The sequence below is a fragment of the Amphiprion ocellaris genome, chromosome 8 (genome assembly GCF_022539595.1).
Source record: "Amphiprion ocellaris isolate individual 3 ecotype Okinawa chromosome 8, ASM2253959v1, whole genome shotgun sequence".
Classification (NCBI taxonomy): Eukaryota; Metazoa; Chordata; class Actinopteri; family Pomacentridae; genus Amphiprion; species Amphiprion ocellaris.
The window spans coordinates 24,751,486-24,771,504 of NC_072773.1; the positions used below are offsets into that span (position 1 = coordinate 24,751,486).

The 20,019-nt window shown below is 41.6% G+C and overlaps 1 protein-coding gene across 3 annotated transcripts in view; it reads left to right on the top strand.

Moving 5' to 3' along the window:
- Positions 1-1,446: 1,446 nt before the first annotated feature.
- LOC111588708 (IQ motif and SEC7 domain-containing protein 1-like) overlaps positions 1,447-20,019 on the top strand; it is a 95,283-nt gene continuing 76,710 nt past the window's right edge. Inside the window, exons 1-2 of one of the 3 annotated variants that reach the window (XM_055012782.1) lie at positions 1,447-2,045; positions 17,726-17,755. In XM_055012782.1, coding sequence (XP_054868757.1) covers positions 1,786-2,045; positions 17,726-17,755 — 290 coding nt within the window. In that variant the 5' untranslated portion in view covers positions 1,447-1,785. The remainder of the gene's footprint in view (positions 2,046-17,725; positions 17,756-20,019) is intronic. The other 2 variants (XM_055012781.1, XM_023299221.3) reach the window with 2 other exon arrangements.

The window sequence follows — 20,019 nt, forward strand, 5'->3', positions numbered from 1 at the left end:
AACCTACTCACCTTAAATTGTATTAAAGCTTAAAGTTCTGCATAACTGAGGGTGTTGCCACTTTGAGTGACAGGTTGATAGTCAGTGACCCAGAGAAGATTACATAGCCCACATCATCTCTACTCATGCTCCACCTCTTTGCTCATTTTATGGACTAGCCGTGAGATTGGTGTAGTCAGACACTGCCAAAATAGCAGTTGCCAGAGCCACCACACTGAGAATCAAAAGTGCTGTCCAGGAAACCTCTAACTTCATGGAGGTTTTGTCCATCTTCAGTGGTGATACAGCATCCTGCAGGGGATATGGGCATATTTAAAAGGTGTTTCCATGAGAAGAATCATTTCCTACACCAAAATAACTTTGAAATCACTCCGTTGCTCCCTTTAGAATGTGCAGATCTACGAAGTCCCGCCTCTTTCTCTACTCATCCCTAAACATTCGCTCCAGCTCGAGCACACCAGCTCACATATGCTCAAACAGTAAACCTGCTCTACGCGCAGTGGCAGCTTGCACTACTGGAGTAATTCAGTCGTACATGTCTGAACTAGAATCTGATTCTAAAGAGGGATAATGATGCAGAATGCCCCACCCTGCAAGCTGACAGGATAAGTTAACAAACCCTGGAAACCTGAACCCGTGTTTTTTTTAGACAGTTTCTGGGTGGAAATGCTCTGCTGTGGCGTTGACTACTTCCCACACGACCGGTCTTTCAGCCTTTAAACACCACCATATGGAGATGTTAACAAGGTTTAGGCGGCCTTTAATATCAGCTGACAGAGGGAGTTCAGGTTTAAGGCAACATCTTGAGGCTTCCCTCTGAGGTGCTGGATGGGTTCAGGAGGGAACTGGGATGGTCAGTCATACAAACTTAAGCCTCTTTCTATTCCTGGGCTCTGCTGCAGTTTGCTCTCACTCTGGGACTCCGCCTGTGCAAATCTGTAGCCTCCTGCCACACAAGCAGATATGCTGAACAGTTGAGTCATTTCTGATTCCAAAACTAACACAGGCTGCTTGCTACTATCTATCGAGATCATTTCACTACAGGGGATACAGGCTGCTGCTGAGACACGGCCAGCATAGTAAACAACTCTGCAGGGAAGACGCAGCACCAGCCTGTGTTCCCACAGCAAGGAGAAGCGCACACACATGCAACAAAGTTCTACGAACACTGCATCGAAATGTGCGATGAAATATGAGTGAGAGGGAGCAGATTGTACTTGGTGGGTGCCTGTAGTGGAACTGCAATTTTTCATGTGGAAATGGGTGTGAAAACAAACGCACTGCCACCCTGACAAACTCTCGATCCTTGCACCGTCCTGCAGCAGCTGCAAAGTCATTACTGCTCCATACGACCTGCAGATTCATAAAACTTGGAAACCCCGCCCACTCGACAGCCAGCGTCTGTTTACCAAAAGTCACGGGAGCAGCATGGAGCGAGAGGTGCCCAACAGAAATGTCATAACGCGCTGCCGACAGGGGGAAGAAGCAGCGATCAGCTGCGATCAGCTGTGATCCACACCATCAAGTCCGCCGCCGCGTTTTGCTTCTTAGATATTCTGACATTTCCAGCTTCTAGTTGTGCGCATCGGAGACTTTGCGGGGGGGAGAAACGCGGGACTTAATTTCTCATACGGAATTATCTCCGACTTGAAACAATGACGAGGCGCAAAAGGCATTGTTGCGCCTGAACCCAGCAGCCTGGACTACAACAGAACCAGCTCCCCGTCGGCTTCCTGCCAAACCGCCGCGCAACAAAAAGGAAGACGCGGGGATAGAAGATACGACATGGAAAGCCCGAGCGAGAACCCGAACAGGGCTGCGGAATATCTGAAGGAGCTCAACAAGATCATCGAGACCCAGCAGGAGTTGCTGGAGAGGCAGAGGGGCAGGATAGAGGAGCTGGAGCAGCAAGTGTCCGACTTGTGCACGGAGAACGCCTGTCTGAAGGAGCAGTACCAGCGGCACCTGGCAACCTGCAGGCTGCTGCAGGGCACCAACAGCCTGGTCACGCTGGGAGCCATCAAGGAGCATGTCACACAGGAGAAGTAAGACATGACAGCATGCGATGCTCATTCATCAAAGTTAAATCATGCGTAAAAAATGCACTTAATTGAAGTAACTGTTGCAAAAAGAGGCACAAACTCAGCTGCTGCTTACTTTGGCATCATGTCTGCAAATGGTAAATGGGTTGATAGATCTCTCACAATAGCAGAAAATGTTATTAATTATATAAAATGGGAGAGAAACTGACCACAGTAGCCACCGTCCTTGTGTGTTATGATGGACAAACCCACAGATGGGCTCAGAATCACAGTGCAGTTGTTCCATTTTCTCCTGCATCCGTTTTCTGCACTTGTCTACAGGTTTCCATAAATCACCCCCCTTTTGTCATCCTATTAGTTTCATATTTGCCCATTTTTCTGCAACTTCTGCAACTCCCACCCATCACTGATCTTTATGTGCACCAACAGGCACATTAATCTATGAAATGCCACAAGCCCTGGGATAAAAAGGCACATACTTGGGATAGTTCCGTTAGGCCTGGCCCTGTGTGCAGGCAGACACAGTGGAGCACCTGGTACAGCTCTGAATGATAGTCAGACGCTGTCAGGGTTTGCCCTCCCTGCACCAGCTCCGTGTCGAAGTTCACACTCTGCCGGCTGTATCTCCAAAACGCCTCAGCATGCAGACATTTAACTGAGCTTCTGACAGTCTGCGGGATCGTATGGTCGTGCTTGACCTTTGTCTCCACGGGCGTGTTAGTGTCATGAGGATCAGTGGCAGCAAATCAATACTGATGAGTCATGGACTGTATGTCTTTGCTGGTTGATAAAACCAGACTCCGGAGATTAGGACATTGTACCACTGACCTTTCAGCGTGCTCCGTTTTATAAATCTCAGTGGGGCCCTTATGGAGTGATTCTGTCTGATTTCCCTGGAAAAAGTCCGTCACCATCTATCTCTCATTTTCTCTACGGTCACAGTATCTGAACACGATTTCAGTCCATTTCTGGCAGACTGGCAAAGAGGTTAGTGAGGAGCCTGTGATTACCTCAGTGAATCTGATGAAATATGACAGCCGCTAATAATGTAAAGTGTGGTTTATGAACGATGCAGGATTTAAAGAGCCGACTAAGTGTGGGGAGAAATTTGAAGAATGCGGTGGCCTGAAGCAAAACTGCTTCTGAGATCTGCAAAGGTCATTTTAGCATATAGAAAATACAATTTAGACAGTGTGTATTTAAAAATTAAGCTGTCTAGCCATCCTTTTTTTAACTGAGGTAAACTGTGGCAGCAAAAAGAAAGAGAAACCCAGATAACTTTGCTTACTAGCTCCTGGTTTTCCTGACGGCTTTTCAGGAAATCCCGCATTAACAGTCTTCTCATAATCTGTCTTTCTACAAACCTCCGGAGAAAGGACTGAGCCATTGCTAAAACATGTTTGTACATCATTTTGAGCCTTGATAAGTTGTGATAGCTTGTGTTTATTATTTTTTGCTCAGGCTGGCAGCATAACTTCAGGGATGGCAGTTCTAATCCATCAGTCAGTGGTCTGGCAGGCTGAAATACCTAAAATAATATCTTAAAATGTCCAATATTTTGATTTTCTAACTAAAAATCTGCAAAATGACTGACATTTCTATCAGCCTTGCCTGAACTTTAGCTCTGTGCTTTAAATGTAGCCTCACAAAGCAGCAAACACGACTCTACTCTTAGTCTTGTTAATATTTGATAAGTTATTAATCAAAGAACTAACTTGTCACACTGGTGGTCATATAAATTTAGTAGCCTCAGTCTCAGATGAATCTGCGTCTCGATTTAAGGAAGGAGTGGCTCTGCAAGACCTCCTAGAACTGTCACAAACTGAAATTTAGATTGACAGTTCAAATAATTGTGGTAAGCAATGTAATTGTTATTTTCTCTTCATTTCATGCATCTGCTAACTTTAGATTAGTGGTATTAGCCCCTTTGGTCGCCACCTTTTTGCTGCAAATCCAACAAATTGCCTCCTCTAGCCTTTTTGGCTGTCCTTTTTAATTTAGTTTAAAATCAAAAATGTGCCCACAGCGGTGATTCGGTGTTTGGCTTTGCAACTAAATGCATGACATTAATGTGAATACATACTCATCGAATTGCAGTTGGGTGAATATTAGAAATTCAGTGCTTTGAGATAAACAATTGGCACCATTTAACCATAGAAGAAGAAGTGGGTGGAAAGGGTAGAAAACGATGTGAAAATAGTGATTGAGACATGACATTTCTGTCAGTTTCATTCATTCAGATGTTTTTATGCAGGTGAATGGAAGCGCTTATAATGACTATGCAAAGTGTTTGCAGTCAGCTCAAATACTTGGGATCTGGCAGTTATGTAATAATTGTGACAGGCCTAGATCCTCCTGGACTGCTGAGCAGAGAAACTTCGTTTTGGCTGCTTCTATCTGCTTTCTCTCTCTTTGTCTTTTTTTTTTTTTTTTTTTTTACCCAAACCTTGTCGTTGTATCTCATACTCAAAACAAAAACCAGTGCATGCAGGTCACGTAAAAATGCCCTTTATAATTACCAGCATCATCTGCATTGTCAGTCTGAAACACAACACGTCCACTAATTTCCTTCTTAAGCAATCGCTGCCTGTCTTCTTCTCTTCGGGAACAGTGGCTTCAAACATGTAAATGTTGATTCGAACTGTGACCACATAGTAGCCAGAGAAAACACCCCAATGCAAATCAGAAAACACATGCCTGAATATCAACATTATCTGCAAACAGCAGAAGCTAATGTTGTTTAAACAGACACACTTCAGACCTCGGCTTTGCCTTTATATCCTGCATCTGAATATCCGGCATGCTAGTGGAGACAAAGCACATCCGGCTTCCAGTGACATGACAATCGTGACTTCTTTTTTTTAACATTATGCCAAGAATGTAGACAAAGCTCTCCTTGTGGTGTCAAGCATGTCCTTCTCCCTCTTGGTAAACATGATTGGAGCTGTGAAATCAGGAATGGACAGGCATAGAAGTTAAGGAAGCACGTGAATGCTGTTGTCAGTTGCATAACGTACCGACCATTAATTAGATTTGTGTGATAAAAGGTAGGGTCTTCTCTAAAGAAATAAATTGACATTTTTGGAAATATGCCAAGAATTACTGGAGATGATGGTGCATTAACCAAAAGAAGCAATTTTTGAGAGAGAGTTTAACTTAGAATAGCGACTGGAAATCTGTACCAAAATTGAAGTAGAGAAACTAGTCTTAATGTTAAGTGAATCAAACTACAGCTTGATATTTACTACACAGACACAAGAGTGGTCTTCTCGTATAACTCTGGGAAAGAAAGAAGTGTGTTTACCCCCCGAAAAGTTAAAAGGCTGTTCCTGACTTGATGCTTGATCATTGGATAAGGTATCTTGAAATTCTTCTCAGATTGTGATCGCCGCCTCTGCAGGAATCCACACAGAGCTGAATAGACGTGGAACAGTAGCGCATCTCTTTGCTAAGTACAGGCCTAAGATCTGCCTTTTTAAATGAAACAAAATGTAATGTAGCTTCATGCTGAAAGCACCCGGCCGGGTTTGAACCACAGGCCATCTTGCCGTGAGACAAAAATGGTAACTGCTGAGTTCACGCTGAGTGTTGAACTTTTTAGTAGGAGGAAAATGAAACCTGGTTGGGGACAAGGATCTTATATGGTCGCACTGTGCATTATACTGCTGCTGTGGCCTTTTGCTTATTTGTTTTCACTAGATTGCTGTTCTCTTGTTAATACATGCAGGTTGTCATGCAATATGTACTGAATTTATAATCTTGATACGGATCACAATACAGGTTTTTTCTTTTTATCCAGTTTTTTTGAGCGCCTGTTTTGTCACCTGGTAGCAAATGCATGCATGCAGGAGCAGCGTTACAGACTTACTCATGTTAGATCTTGAATAGAGTCTCTTTTTTTCATACTGTATATGAATAGCAGTGACGGAAAGAGAAGATAAAAAACACTTATTGCAACACAAGTGACAGATAAAGAATTTCTTCTACTGAATGATACATGAGCTTGTTTGCTGCTATCTTGGGTCGGCTATAAACGGAAGGCTTTCCCCTGTAGGTTGTTTGTACATTTTTCTCCCTTCACCCTCTTTTAGACACAAAGTGCAGAGAGCAGGAAACGTGATGTGCCGCTGATAGTGGAACCTGTGGTGCCAGGTCAACACATTTGTCTGTGAAGTCTGCAGAACAGGTTCCTGGGTAACACTGGCCGTCAGGTTCTCAGGACGCAGCGTGCGCTGACCTTGACGTGCACCCATAAACTTCTACACTTGGGTGATTGTAACCCTCGAGAGCTGGTTAAGCAGAATTAGCAGAGTAGGAGTCATTTTCTGTGTGTAGTGCTCAGACTAGAGTTAGCAATGACGTACATATCAGGTTTCTTCTGCTTCTGGCTCCTCTGTTGCCTGCCTGGTCAGCCCTTCAGTTCAGCAGTATTTATGCTGACCCAATGGAGTTTTTTCCCCCTAATGGTGTTTGTTTTTCGCAGCCTTCTACAGTTTCTTGTACCTGTTTGTAACTGGTTGTGCAAGATAGGATTACAAATTTTTATAGCACACATTTGTGGTAAAAGGTCTGTCATGAGCAATTATGTATCAGTTATCACAATCCATTATAAAGTCAAATAAATCTGGAATTAAAACAGTAACAGTGGTTGTGATCAAAGTTTTTCTTGCAAGGCAGGCTGGTGGTTTAAACAGAGTGGATCCACTGTGATCTGAACCTGTCCTCTGGGGCTTTGTGCTGGAATAGTGTCTGAAAGTGTTTTCATTTGTTATCTGGGAGCTGCTGGATGCATCTGCCAGCCCACGTCTCAGCATTCAAACTTTGTCCCAGACCCAGATAGGCATCCAGGTGTAAACAATATTTTGGTTGCTGATGTGATTGCTGGACAGATAACTTCTTTAGCTTTAGATAAAAAACAGCTGATGTGTCATTTTCTGCGTAGCCTTGTTTTTTAGTTTTCAGAAATGTACTGAAGCGATGTTTAACTTCAAAGTGAAAACTGTCGGTTTGGTAGTTTGCGCCATTTTTGTGCCATTAAAGAGAGGGATATTCATTGTTTTTCCATTTTAATACATTTTTTTTGTTCAGGCAGTCATTTAAGTTCGGTATGAATCCAAGTCAGTAAAGAAACATTGATCTATTGATCAATTATTAATGAATAGGACGAGAAATCACTGTGAAGTCCGGCTCTCTTTCTTTGTTAATGCTAATGCTGTAATATGAGTGTTTCAAAGATGATGAATGAGCAGCAGGGTTCTTGAGCTGCTGATTCGGTGCCAGATCTCAGCCAGGACAGGTGCCTGCCTTTTTATCATTCTGCAGCAGGGTAAACACAATAATTCTTGCAGCCGTTACATACTGTATATCCACATTTTGTCGAGTGGTTTGCATTCATTGCACATATTTACCCACTACAAAACTGTAATTGCTTTGATGCTTGAGCACCGCAGTAAAAGCAGCTGCACAGTCATGCAAATAAGACTTTTTTTTTGGTGGGAAAATGAATGTTAGAAAAATGGGGTGATTTAGTTTTTTTCTAAATGCTGATCTGATAATGCATTTTACTGTTACTTTTGCTGTGTTGGCAACTTTGTTTGCATTTTCATCTTTAAAAAAAAATCTGACTTAATCGTACCGGAGGGGTCAACAAAGTCTGATGCATTGGGTTGATTATTAAGAAAGAAAATTAAAGCTTTGCCCGAGTTTAGATAAACTGATGAATTTTTTTGGTGTCATGTTGAGAAACTTAGATGAGGAACAAATAAGTGTGCAAATCGTATTGTTTGAGCAAACACTAAATAAAATAATAAAAAAAAGATGATTAATTATCTGAATTTGTTGCCTTAACTTTGTAGAATCAAGCTTTCAGAGGGCCTTGAACTATAAAATTTGGGATAACAAAGCAATTTGCATTGTGTCACTGATTTCCATTATTTGTCCTATATACTCAGGGTAATTCATTTGTTTAATTACAGCACTAATAAAACAGTACATCTGTAATGACTTTTCCGAGGAGTTAATAGTCAGAGAAGCTAATCGGTAGATACTGAAGTAAATAATATAGGTTTCTTTCAGGTTGTTGCTTTTGGCTGATACTGTTATCTCTTTGTGTTCAGTGGTGGGTTTTTTCTATTGCCTTCTGTGTTGGTTATAGTGATTGTGTCTTGGCTTCTTTGCTGTAATTTGCTGCCTAAGAAAAACCTCAGTTGCCCCCACTAAGTCCCCTGGATGGAGCCTGGAGACTTGAGATTGGCAAGTTCATAAATAGTTCACCCCGAGCCACTGTAACAGCTTTAGCATGTGTTTTGGGACCCCTCGGCAGGAAATAATAGCATAATGGAGAAAGCTGCTTCTTGTGGCTGGCGGCGTCCACTCATTTACCCAGCGATCTGCTGAACAATCAGTGTGCCAAACCAAATTTACGAGCGCATGGACTGCCTCTCTCCAGCAAAGCCTCCTCTAATGAAATACCCCTGCTAGATTAATGTCTACACAGGGATGATTTGCATTCAGACTCACCTATAAATCTCAAGCAATGGCCAAAGACAATTTGCAACTTGCACTCAAAATCAACTGCAGGCTGCCTTCGTCTGTATTAGACTGTTCCTCCTTGCATCTGTGGGTGGCTGCAGCTCTGCTGGAAGGAAGCCAGGCACTGCTGACCTCTGGTTCCCTCAATCATGCCTATTAAGACAGAGTTAAGGTTGGTTTGTGTCCTTTGATGTTTCTAGTTGTCCCACGAGAAAGGATAATTATGGCTTTATCGAGCTTTGGTACATCTATCTCATGGTGTTACTGGTTAAGGCTTCACTTAAGCCTCAGTTTGATTCAGCTCGAGAGCCAATTAGTCCTTATGTCATTTCCTGTGAGGTTTGATAATAATGTTTTGAAATGTCAAAGCATGGGCAGGGTAATGGATAATAATGAATAATGTAACTTCATTTCAGCCATCTGTTTTGATTTTTAGAGTGTGATTATTCTGACGTGTCATTTTTTGCCAGAAACAAAGCAAAATGGTGCGAAAGCAGAGCCTTTTTTCTTACATTCATTCTGCCTGAATGAGCTACAAACAGGCACTTTAGGGCTAAACAACATAAGGTGTGTTGACAGGCATTAACTGCTTTAGTTAAAGCCTCAAACGGTGCTCATATGGTTCATATGTTAGATTCAGTTACACCTAAATGGCTTTCAGTATCAACTGACATATTAGGATGATTTGTAGTGGGATGGACTTTAAGTTTTTGACCAAAAGTAGCACTATGAAGTCCTGTTTTTAAAAGTTGGTGACCCGATGTGTTTGTTCTCATCTGGACTTTTGTTCTTATGCATGTGAGCATTTTGTTACCTTTGGCCAGAGCTAAACAAACTGTTTCCCCCTCTTTCCAGTCTTCGTAAGCTGCTCTAACTGGATGCGGATGGTAGATTTATAGTTACTGCACAGACATGAGAGTGGCATCAGTCTTCTCATCTAACTCTGTGCAAAGCAGAAAGAATGCAAATGTATTTCCCAAAAGGCTAAACTATGTTTAATTTGCTTATTAAAACAACACTGCCATAGAAGTAGTGACACATTCCCATTAAAAGGTTTATTTTTTGTCTGTTGACATGGTTTGATTTGCTCTAAGACAAAAAGCAAACCATAAATGATTCATCGACATTTTTTGATATACTAAAAAGACTTAGTTTTTCTCTTTTGTTAGTTTGTGAGAACAATCCATAGAGTATAAATCTTACATGTATTCTGGGAAGATGATGCACTCTATGTTTAATTTACCACCTTTTTACTTCCAGCTTGCTAAGCCTTCGAATCTCTCTCCACCTTCTTTCATCAATACAAACTGTGATCAACACTAAAGCGGCACATTTGTAGGAACCACAAGGCCAGAGCATGGCTGCCTGTTCATTCTTTATTTCTTCACAGTTGAACCAATTATCCACCTCGCAGCTGTCAAAACCAGCTGATGCAGCAGCTGAATCGAAGGCAATTTGTAGCATAGTACCTGTGGAGAGCTGTTTGAAAGGCTGCCACTTGTTTTCTGCCAAGTGGGAGTGCAGAGGGATGTGAGTGTGTGTGGATGGCTGACAAGGTGGAGGCTGAGTCAACAGCTAAGCACAGATGAGGAGCTACTGCTCACACGTCTTCTTAGTCGTCTTAGATAGATGTCAACACAGACTTCCTCACAGCTGGCTGGGCCTTTGACAACCAATATTTGGGCTGGGACATCCTTGGGGAGTAGTTTGGAGTCATTTAAACAATGCACATTAGCGGCTCACAACATGACCACTGCAGTTCTTGTGCTTTAAATGCAGCTCGTGTGTTGTACTTCAGTAGGCTCAGATTGACTCGCGGGTTTGCATTGCTTCTTCTCATAGGTGCATGGGCTGTAATCTGTGAGTTTCCACACTGACTGCTGCTGTGCACTTTTGTTTCTGCTCTTTGTAACTCCGGACTTTGCAACAGACTCCGAGGGCTCATCAAAATCCAAGCAATATGTTCAGGAATGCAGCCAGAGTGAAAGTGAGATTCCCCTCGTATCCACGTCTCTATATTAGGTCAGGTGGAGAAAGAAAGGTTGGAGAAAAAGACTCTCTTCAGCCTGAACAAGGATCACACGTATAAAAGTCAGATCTTATTAAGATGTCGTTTAAAATGTCTGATTGTATTTGCGTTCGACACACTGAGAGTGAATAGAAGTTGGCACCGTATTCCACTTTTTTGGGCAGAAATAACAGAATAATTTCCCCAGATTTCAGGCCCAACTTTAAGAATAATGATGAGCGACAGGGTCAGTAATCAATTCTTAAAGTCCAGTTTCTCAGCCGGTAAATAATATATCAACTGGTAGTAGGCTACAGTGTCGGAGTAGATGATGAGAAATTAAAGCGGCTGAAGGCAGCAGATGGATTGTTTTGAGCTGTTTTCAGCTACACGTACAAGTGTATATGTGTGTGCAAGTATGTGTGTGTTTGTGAGGGACAGCCACCCCTACTTTAATGCAGGGGGCAGACAGCCAGTGGGGTCATGCACCACTAACTCCTTAGAGATACATAATTTGACAGCACCAAGAGAAGCAAACCGCTGCAGAGAACTGGACGGACTCATTAGATCTGCTTAGGCAGACACATTTGTGCTTGTAATTAGTTGCTGATTAATACAGATCATTTAGATCTCAGTAATATGGACGCCAGAAGTACGTAGCGCACCGAGGAGCCCAACGCAAGACGAATGCCCTTCATTTATGCACTTGACTGAGAAAAAGACTTTAACCAAGGGAAGCAGACGTAAAGGCACACAAGCATGCATCTCATCAGAGAGGCACGAGTGAAATCTACACCAAATGCTGAAGTGCCGCTTGCCTTTTCTCGACGGCGGTGTTCTTTTGGAGAAAAATGGATCTTATAAAATATTGACAGTAAATATGAAATAGTGTACAAGAACGTCAAGCTCCACAGTGTTCCTCTGAGGAACCTGTCAGCGTGAGTGAGCTGTTTTAGCCGACCGCAGGTTCAAGCCATTGATCATTTGGTGACATTGTTGTGAATGGAGGCAGGAGCCACAAAATTGCAAGAAGTGCTGTTCAGTTTTTAGCAGAAAGTTTTGTTAATTCAGTGTTACGTCGGCCTGTGATTTATTCTTTTTCATCACAGCTTGAGGGGGTTTTGTTTGCAGAAGCTTGAAGCGTTTCATGACGGTCAAGGTTGCCACTGAATGACACAGTATATCCAGGAAACCCAATAACTGTTGGGGGAACTCTTGAAATAACCCTTTTCTAAGCAGTTCAGTTAAGGACTCTGCAAAGTTCATAAAGCATTTCCTGCTGTTAGCTTTGTTAAGCATGGTCAAAGAAGCGGTTAGGGTGGCGTTAAGTGATTTTAAAGTTGAAGGATTATTTAAAAAAATAAATTAGTAGGAGAACCGCAGTTATAATATGAAAATAATAAGAGAAACATGTAACACAGCAACATTTGCATGCAATACAAAATATGATTTGCAGTATAGTCCGACTTGGAAACTCATCAATCACACACCGAGGACAAGCTATAATTACCTCTGATTTTCTTCTGAATAAAGGAAAGGAAATAGCCACACTTGCATTTCTGTTATGGCCCCAGCACGATATTTTCTCTTATTGCCATATTAAAGGCGATAATGTGATGAAGTGCTAGAAGCCATTTCTCCAAGGCTGAACCCTGCTCAACATTTTACAGTGAAAAACAAATAATGGGTCTATAATTACGTTGGAGCGGGTCGTTTCTGGAAGGAGGTGCTGTAAGTAAAACAGCTTTAGGGGGAAAGTGTCCAAGCCTTTGTGACGCATGGTGCCTGTAATTGAAAGTAAAGAAAATGTTACGCTAGAAATGAGCTGCACACACATTAAAAACGTGGATTGGTGGGCAGCGAGATGTGTTGATGTGTGAATCATTGCAGCTGTGTGGCCTACAGTGGATGATGTTCCAGTTCATTTGAAGCCAAGCAGGGAGCTGTGATTAAATGAGCAGGCTCGTGAATTTCTGCAGTCGTGTCCAGTTGCACTTACTCTTGCAGAAAGGCAGATTGATAAACTCTGTGTCAGCATTTTTTGCACTCGGTGTGCCCTCTGTTCATTTCCTCCCTCACAACAGGAAACAGACTGCCCTCATTGCAACAGACACTGTATCTGAGCCACAGGAAAAGGGCAGGTATGTATACTACCCACAAGCACTGAGGTGAAGGATAGGTTATCGTCACTGACATGGCCGTACAGATGGGAACTTTAAGATTAAGTTTAAAGAAGTAGCTGAAGTGAAGTCTTGATTCTGCCACTGGAAATCTGGCATCTCTATAAGCCATCATGGGAGAAGCCAGTCTCTCAGCTTGTGGAGGCCTTCCTGTGGAATGATACTTCCAATGGGATTTGGCATTTCATGCATTATTTAAAAGGCTTTGGGAATGCACCTGAATGCACCTCGGTAGCCGGTGTTCCTGCGCAGTGCAGAAGACGAACAGTTTAACTTTGATTCTTGTGTACATCATCATAAGGAAGAGAGATTCTGCTTAGATAAGGCAATAAAACGTACAGTTCATTTTTTTCATCATCAGGCAAATTAGCTTTTTCTACTCTTGGACCAGAACTAATTAATACTCTATCAGTTGTAATCCTGCATTACAAAGAGCTGTTTCATGTTGTCTTAAAAGAATTTCATTTGCTTGAAATTAGTTAGGTACAGCTCCTGGTTGAGCTCTAATTTTGTGTTTCACCCAGAGAGGCAGCTTGCACACATCGCAGCATGGTAGGTATTACAAGTTTTAGGAAAAGAAGAAGATATTGTAGAACCAATAGCCGAGCGGTTTGGATGCATAACATGTGGTTTCAAATGCATGGAGCAGCAAGTCCCCAGTTTGATTCCCAGCTGGCCGAATCTTTACTTTCCACATTACCTGTCTGTCTCCGCTGTGTCCATCTGATAAAGGAGGAATCCGGTGCTTGTACAGCCCAAGTGAGAGCTGTGTTCATATTCTCGGTACAAGGTCAAAGGCATTTCCAGTGGGTGCTGGACTCCGCCAAGGGTCTCTGATCCTGTTTGAAATATTCATGGACAGACTCTCAGGGCGCAGCCGAGGTGAAGATGGTGTCTGTTTTGAGAACCTCAGAGTTGTGTTTTTAGTTTCTGCAAATGATGGGGTTTTATGGGCTTCTTCGCAACCGATTGTGAAGCATTTGGGATGAGAGTCCACACCTCCAAGTCTGAGGCCATCAACCTCTGCTGGAAACCGCTGAATTGCTCCCTCTGGGTTGGTGTTGAGTTTCTGTGAAGTGAAGGAGTTTAAGCTTCTTGGGATTTTGTTCACAAGTGACAGATTGGTGCAGCTGACAGTACCTGACTGTCGCAGTGAGGAGGGAGCTAAACCGGAAAGGAAAAAACCTAGACCAAGAGCTGTGGGTAGTCAGTGAAAGAATGAGATTATGGATACAAGCAGCCAAAATGAATCTCCTCTGTAGGTTGTCTTGGACATCTGGAGGGAGCTGAGAGTAGAGTCACTGCTCTTTTACATTGAAAGGAGTCAGCTGAGGTGATTCGGGCATCTAATTAGAATGTCTCCAGAGTGACTTTCTTGTGAGGTTTTCTGGCCAAGTCCAACTGGGAGGAGAACTCGAGGTAGATCCAGAATTCACTTGAGGGATTATATATCTTATCTGTCCTGGAAGCTTTGGGATCCCTCAGGAGGAAGTAGAGAATGGATAATGGAGAATAGGATGTCTGGAATGCCCTGCTTAGCCTTTCTTCCACTGTCATCCGACCCTGGATCGGTGGAAGAAAACAGATGGATAGAATAAAATCATAAAAAGGTGAATATATAATACAGTAAAGCTGAATTATGCACTTGTCAGCAGCAGCCGGCTTTAATGGATAGTTTTCATCATAACAATGTATCAGTTGTCAGTGTAAAAACAATGCGACACAGCAAAAGAGACCATAGTGATAAACTTACTCAATACTGTCACCCAAATCTGCAGCATCTTTCAGTTTAAAGGAACTTTACTGGGAGTTTCAGCTGCTTTTTTATGTGTCTGACTCACAACTTTACTGTTTTGGTCCACAACTCTTAATGGGATATTTTTAGCCACAGCAGGCATCTGTTTTCTGGGAAAAGCTCTGAAAACCCACAGTACACTACCTGCTCAGCATCAAATGGCAGACAGAAGGAGTGACTAGCTGGTGAACATTGAGCATTTAGCAGCTAAAGAGGCCAATATTACCCTCAGGAGTTGGTAGAGACCAAAAACAGAGATACACCAGAATGAATGCTGGATTTACTTTCACCAGGTGGCCAGAAACACAGCTCCAAATGAATGCTGATGTTGCTTTGTAACTGCTGCATGGGTAATGGAGCAGCTGTTTACTAGCAGATTTTACTAAAAGGTGTCGATATGTCAGTGATGCGTTAACAGCTTGTTGCTTCTTCCATTAACAGACCAAAAACACTTTTCAAAGCAGGTTTTCCAAAATCTGGGCACAAACTGAAGTTCCACATGAATAGCAGTGACTGATGATACTTCACATTTTGTAAGGTACAGCAGATTGTCCATCTGTCTTCTGCACACGTCTGACACTTTTGCAGAATCAGAATAAAAAATAATGTAAGCCTCACACAAATCAGGATTTTTGCAGTCAGTGTTATTCCACTTCGTCCTGAGTGGGGTTACTCTGAGGATGTCTGGTCTGCATGCATGGGAGGGGAGCAGTTTAATATATGGGCATATCAGTCAGCAAAAGATTTGTGAATTATGATGTCGGTCTGATCATTCTTTTCCATGATGCATTGTATACACAGCAATCAATAGCTTCAGTAATTGCTATTGTATCTGGACTGCAGTGTTTGTCAGTGAATCTCATCCTACCACTGCATTATATTGACCCAACTCTAGTTTTCACCTCAGACTAATTTCACAATCATAATGGAATTTGCTCTAATGAAAACACCAGTGGTGTCAAGTTTGTTCTGTGTTTTATGGAAATAATTTAAAGATGTTTGGATGTCTTTGTTGAAAGAACAAACAGCAGATGTTTAAGTGAGATATTCTGTAATTAGACACAGGTAACACAAAGGAAAACCAGTAAAGTAACTAAGAGTGATAGGGGAATCACCAATAGTAAATTGGCACGGCGTTGTGTAATACGGGGGGTCATTATTTCAGCAAGCCGCCTCAACAGTACAACCACCTCAAAGAACCTTTGCAGCCACAGCACCTAATGGTATAGTCAGTAACTGCACAGTCTTTTCACCATGAATACCTCATTGTTTGCCACCATGTGAAAAGTGAAAAGAGCCACCAAGTGGGTTCATAAATTTGTCTTGATGCAGCCATGCATTGGTTTTATTGCCCCTTAGTGCTGTGGTTCGCAGAACAGGCTACATTTTATTTCCGTGGTGTGAGGATCACTTTCCTTGCTGTTGCAATGCCATTTGCTGCAGTCTGTTTCTGAAGTGTCCATGAAATTTCATGAAAGAAATGGATAATATGAAGCCTACGACAGCAAATAAGTGATAATATGCAGATCAAATGTTTTTAAGCATTGTGTATATGCAAGTAGAGTGAGCCCTGCCTTTAAAGCATCTCAGCAGTATTAATGCAACACTTAAGCCAGTGCAATTTAATAGATGTTTTTCACAGCAGACATGTGCCATAGTAAGAACAGCTCAGTTTTTACTAATGATTGTTAGTCATGAGAGTGTGACCGTGAAACAGCTTTAAAAAAGATTACATTTTTATTGTAGATGTATTTTTTTACTTGTTGTTTCTCCACAGCTTCCACTGCCATAGAGAAAAGGCTAGCTTTTGAAAGAAACTTGATTTCTCCCCACATGTTACGACTGTGTCTTCATAGGAAAAGCTTCCAGTTTGTAAAACCCACAAAGTGGAACTCAGGAGGTTGTTGGGAGGATAGCAGCTTAAATCACCAACAGGATTTTCATTGAGGAGACCAGATTTTATGTCCCATGAGGAGACCGTTATTCTGATTCTTTAGTTTTGACTGTTTGTTTACTTTGGGTTTTCAGTCGTTGTTTAAGTTGGAATTACTGCAACGTGTTCACAACGTATTTGGAAGCTTCTCCCGTTTCTTGTTTACCAGGACAATAAGTCCCGTCTCATCTAATTTATGATTAGATAAATCTGCCATGATAAAATACATGGCAGATATGTGGATTTGAAACATATTGGTGATATACTGTAAAAACAAAAAAGAAAGAAGAAAATAATTTATCCTATTTACTGCATCTTTGAAATACACGTCTAATGTATCATAACTTTAACAATTGTAAGTGTAAATAAACATACAGTTTATTTTTTTATATGAAGAGACTTCAAATACAAACTTTATAAAATATTTTCAGCAGAATTTGTTGTAATCAAATTAAGTATTTCTTTTAAAACTTTTTGACAGTAGAATCAAATTTCCCAGCAAACTAATCTTTCAAACAAAACTTTTCAGCTTGGCCATTAGTTTCTTACTTATGCTGTCACGTTATGTTATTTCCAGTCTTATACTTACAACTTTTTTTTAAAGAACCACATATTTTGTGACACAGCTGGTCATTTTTTGTACTAATAATTAAATAAGGAGAGTTTCATGCCCATCTAAATGCTCCACTATGAGTAACCTAAAATTGTGTATGATATGAATTTGAGGACATTGAATATGGCTCATTGAAGGTTAAAATGCCAAGTTAATTTTATTAATAACGCCTGTGATTTTCCTACTGGGACATGTCTTCTGTCAGGTGGATTTGTCATCCTTTGTTTCCTTCCATACCGTGAAGGTGTAAAATAATAAAAGACCCCTTAATCCACAATAAAAACAACCACTGACCACGGCCTCTAAAATGACTTTGTAGTTTAATCAGCACCAAAGTCAGTTGTTGTATTCATAATAAACACTGCATTGATATGGAAAACATTCATCAAATCCCCAGTTGAATACTTATATATAAGTTTGTGAATGTCACACACAAGTTGTAGCTGCACTATAAATTGTGTTTCTCACCTGTCAGTGGTGCTGCTGAATCAAGCGATGGTGGTTAGTGAGGCGTTTTATCTTAACTGTACAAGTCTTTATCTGCATTACTGACACACTGCAGCATCTTTTGTTTCTACCTGCTCGACAGAATCATTGAACCGGTGTTTTTTTGTGCCTTTCAGGTCTGAGTGTGACTCCTCCAGACTGGTCCGGTACAGTACGCCCAGCTGTTTTAATAATGTCTTCTTTTTACATCTACTCAGGATTCTGACTTGTAGAGTTTTCCTGCTGAAAACACTTCTAAAGCCCGTGCCTTTTGGCAAAAAACATATTGCTTTAGAAAATACTTTGATGAAGACACTGTGCTATGTAAGCCTTTTGATTTGACTGGGTAAAACGAAATAACCTCGGATTAGGGTGCTGGCCGGGTGAGTGGTTTTCCTCTGTCTGAGGGATTGGGGCAGACATGATGTGATGCCTGTTATCGGTGTTTGTGGATATTACAGTATTCAGGAAATGATGAGGTTTTATACCAAGTGCAGTCCAAGGTCACATTCCACTGTTGTCAGTTGTAGGCTGTGTGAACTTTGGTGGCTGGAGATTTGTAGGGTATGTTTACTTACTGAGTTAAGATTTAAAACTGTAGTGTGAATCCATCACTGCTGCGAACACGGCTAAGGAATCCGGCTCGCATGCAGAGAGTAGATGGGCTTCTCTCGCTTGTAAACACACTCCTTATCTGCAGTTTCTCTCTTTAGGGATGCCTCGCTGTGGGATCCAAACAGCCTCTTCCTTTGCCTGTGTAGTGCTGCGTATTAAGGACCCAGCAGCGTCTAGACGAGTTGAAAAGAGTGTAGCAGAGCCTGTCCCGTGTTTTAGTCAAAAATTATCCAGGCCATGTCTGTTCTTTCCTTAGGTGCACTGCTGTCTGCGCTCACCGGGCCGCTTTTCTTCTGCTCTAAATGTCCCATTACAAATTTGAAGCAAATTCAGAGGGCCAGAGCCTGAAGATGTGTGCCAGTCTTTGTCTTTGTACAATCCCAGTGTCTGTGTATATCTGTGTGTGTGTGTGTGTGTGCAAGTGTGAGACGTGTATGTGGAGTTTGTCAGCCACTCAGTAGCATCCTCACGAACAGCAGTGTATCAAAAAGAAAAAAAAAAAGTGGATAATAAGCTGTATAAAAGCTTTAGGTGCACTGTGTGAAATCGGTTGAATTAAAGAAGATCATATTATGTTTAATATTTTTAGTTTTATTCAGTCCCTCCAAGATTTCGCGGGCATTTTTCGAGATTGCTGTGTCCGAAAATGCATGAAATCGTGGCAGCTTTTCTAAAAAAATCGTGATGTAAGTTGCGATGTTTTCAGTGTATTTGTTGTGATGAAATTGCGGGAGACAGTGACAATTACTAAAAAGTTGCATTTTTTTCAGCATTACATTTGTGCTGGGGACTGCTATGATTGGTGAAACTCATGGGGGGCTGGCCAAAATTGCGTAAAAGTTGTGGTGATTGGACAAAATTGCAAAGTCGTGCAGAATTCGTGGAGATTGGTTGAATTCGTGTGAACTGGTGCGATCGCAACATTGCGAATTCCTGGAGGGACTGATTATTGATTTAATGATCACTGACAAATACCCCTTTCAGACATACACTCTGTTCCATTAATGTCACAGCAACTGAGGTGATCAGCTGCATATGTGAATGCACACCCTGGCACAAGTTGTGCAGCTGAACTTGCAAAGTCGGCTCTAGTTGCGTTTCCACATAACTTTCACATTGGCACAAGTGTGAACTGAGCCGTCACGTTGATAGATGGACATGCACAAGCAGCAGTAGGTTTTGATCTAAGGAAGGATTTTCCAGCATCATTTTTTGTCCAAAAACATTGTAGAGATGCTTGTTTGCCAAAATCACAACACCAGGATCCGACGGCGCCTACACGGACCTTTCTCAATAAGTATGCTAAAAACGAACTTGTAATTATGGATTCAGAAGTGCAGATTGCTGAGAGCATATGTATTGCTTAAATGTTATTGTAAATGCACAGTTACAGACCAAGGCAGTGATCGAGTAAAACATTAAATAACTATATAAAGTTCTGAAAATGTCAATGAACCAAAAATATGCTTTTAGGCCAAAGTGTGCCCGTTAGATACATGCAAAACTATTTACATTCCTGTTTAACCACTGTGGAACTGTCAGAGCCAGCGGCAAATTTTAAAAAATCTTGCCGACAGGCTGCTGTGAGCGCGGACCGCCTGGTCATAGCTGTCAAACTGAAACAATTTATGAAGATAAAACTGTTAATCAGGATTTATTTTGACAAAGTTACCACAAGTTTGACATTTATGCAACTACTTTCTTGCCTAAAATAATCTTAAAACTGCATTTTGTGTTGCAATAACTGTAGTTTTTACAAAAACACTTAGTATTACTTTTGAAAGTTTTCTCCTTGGCCTTTACCGCAGGTTGCCAT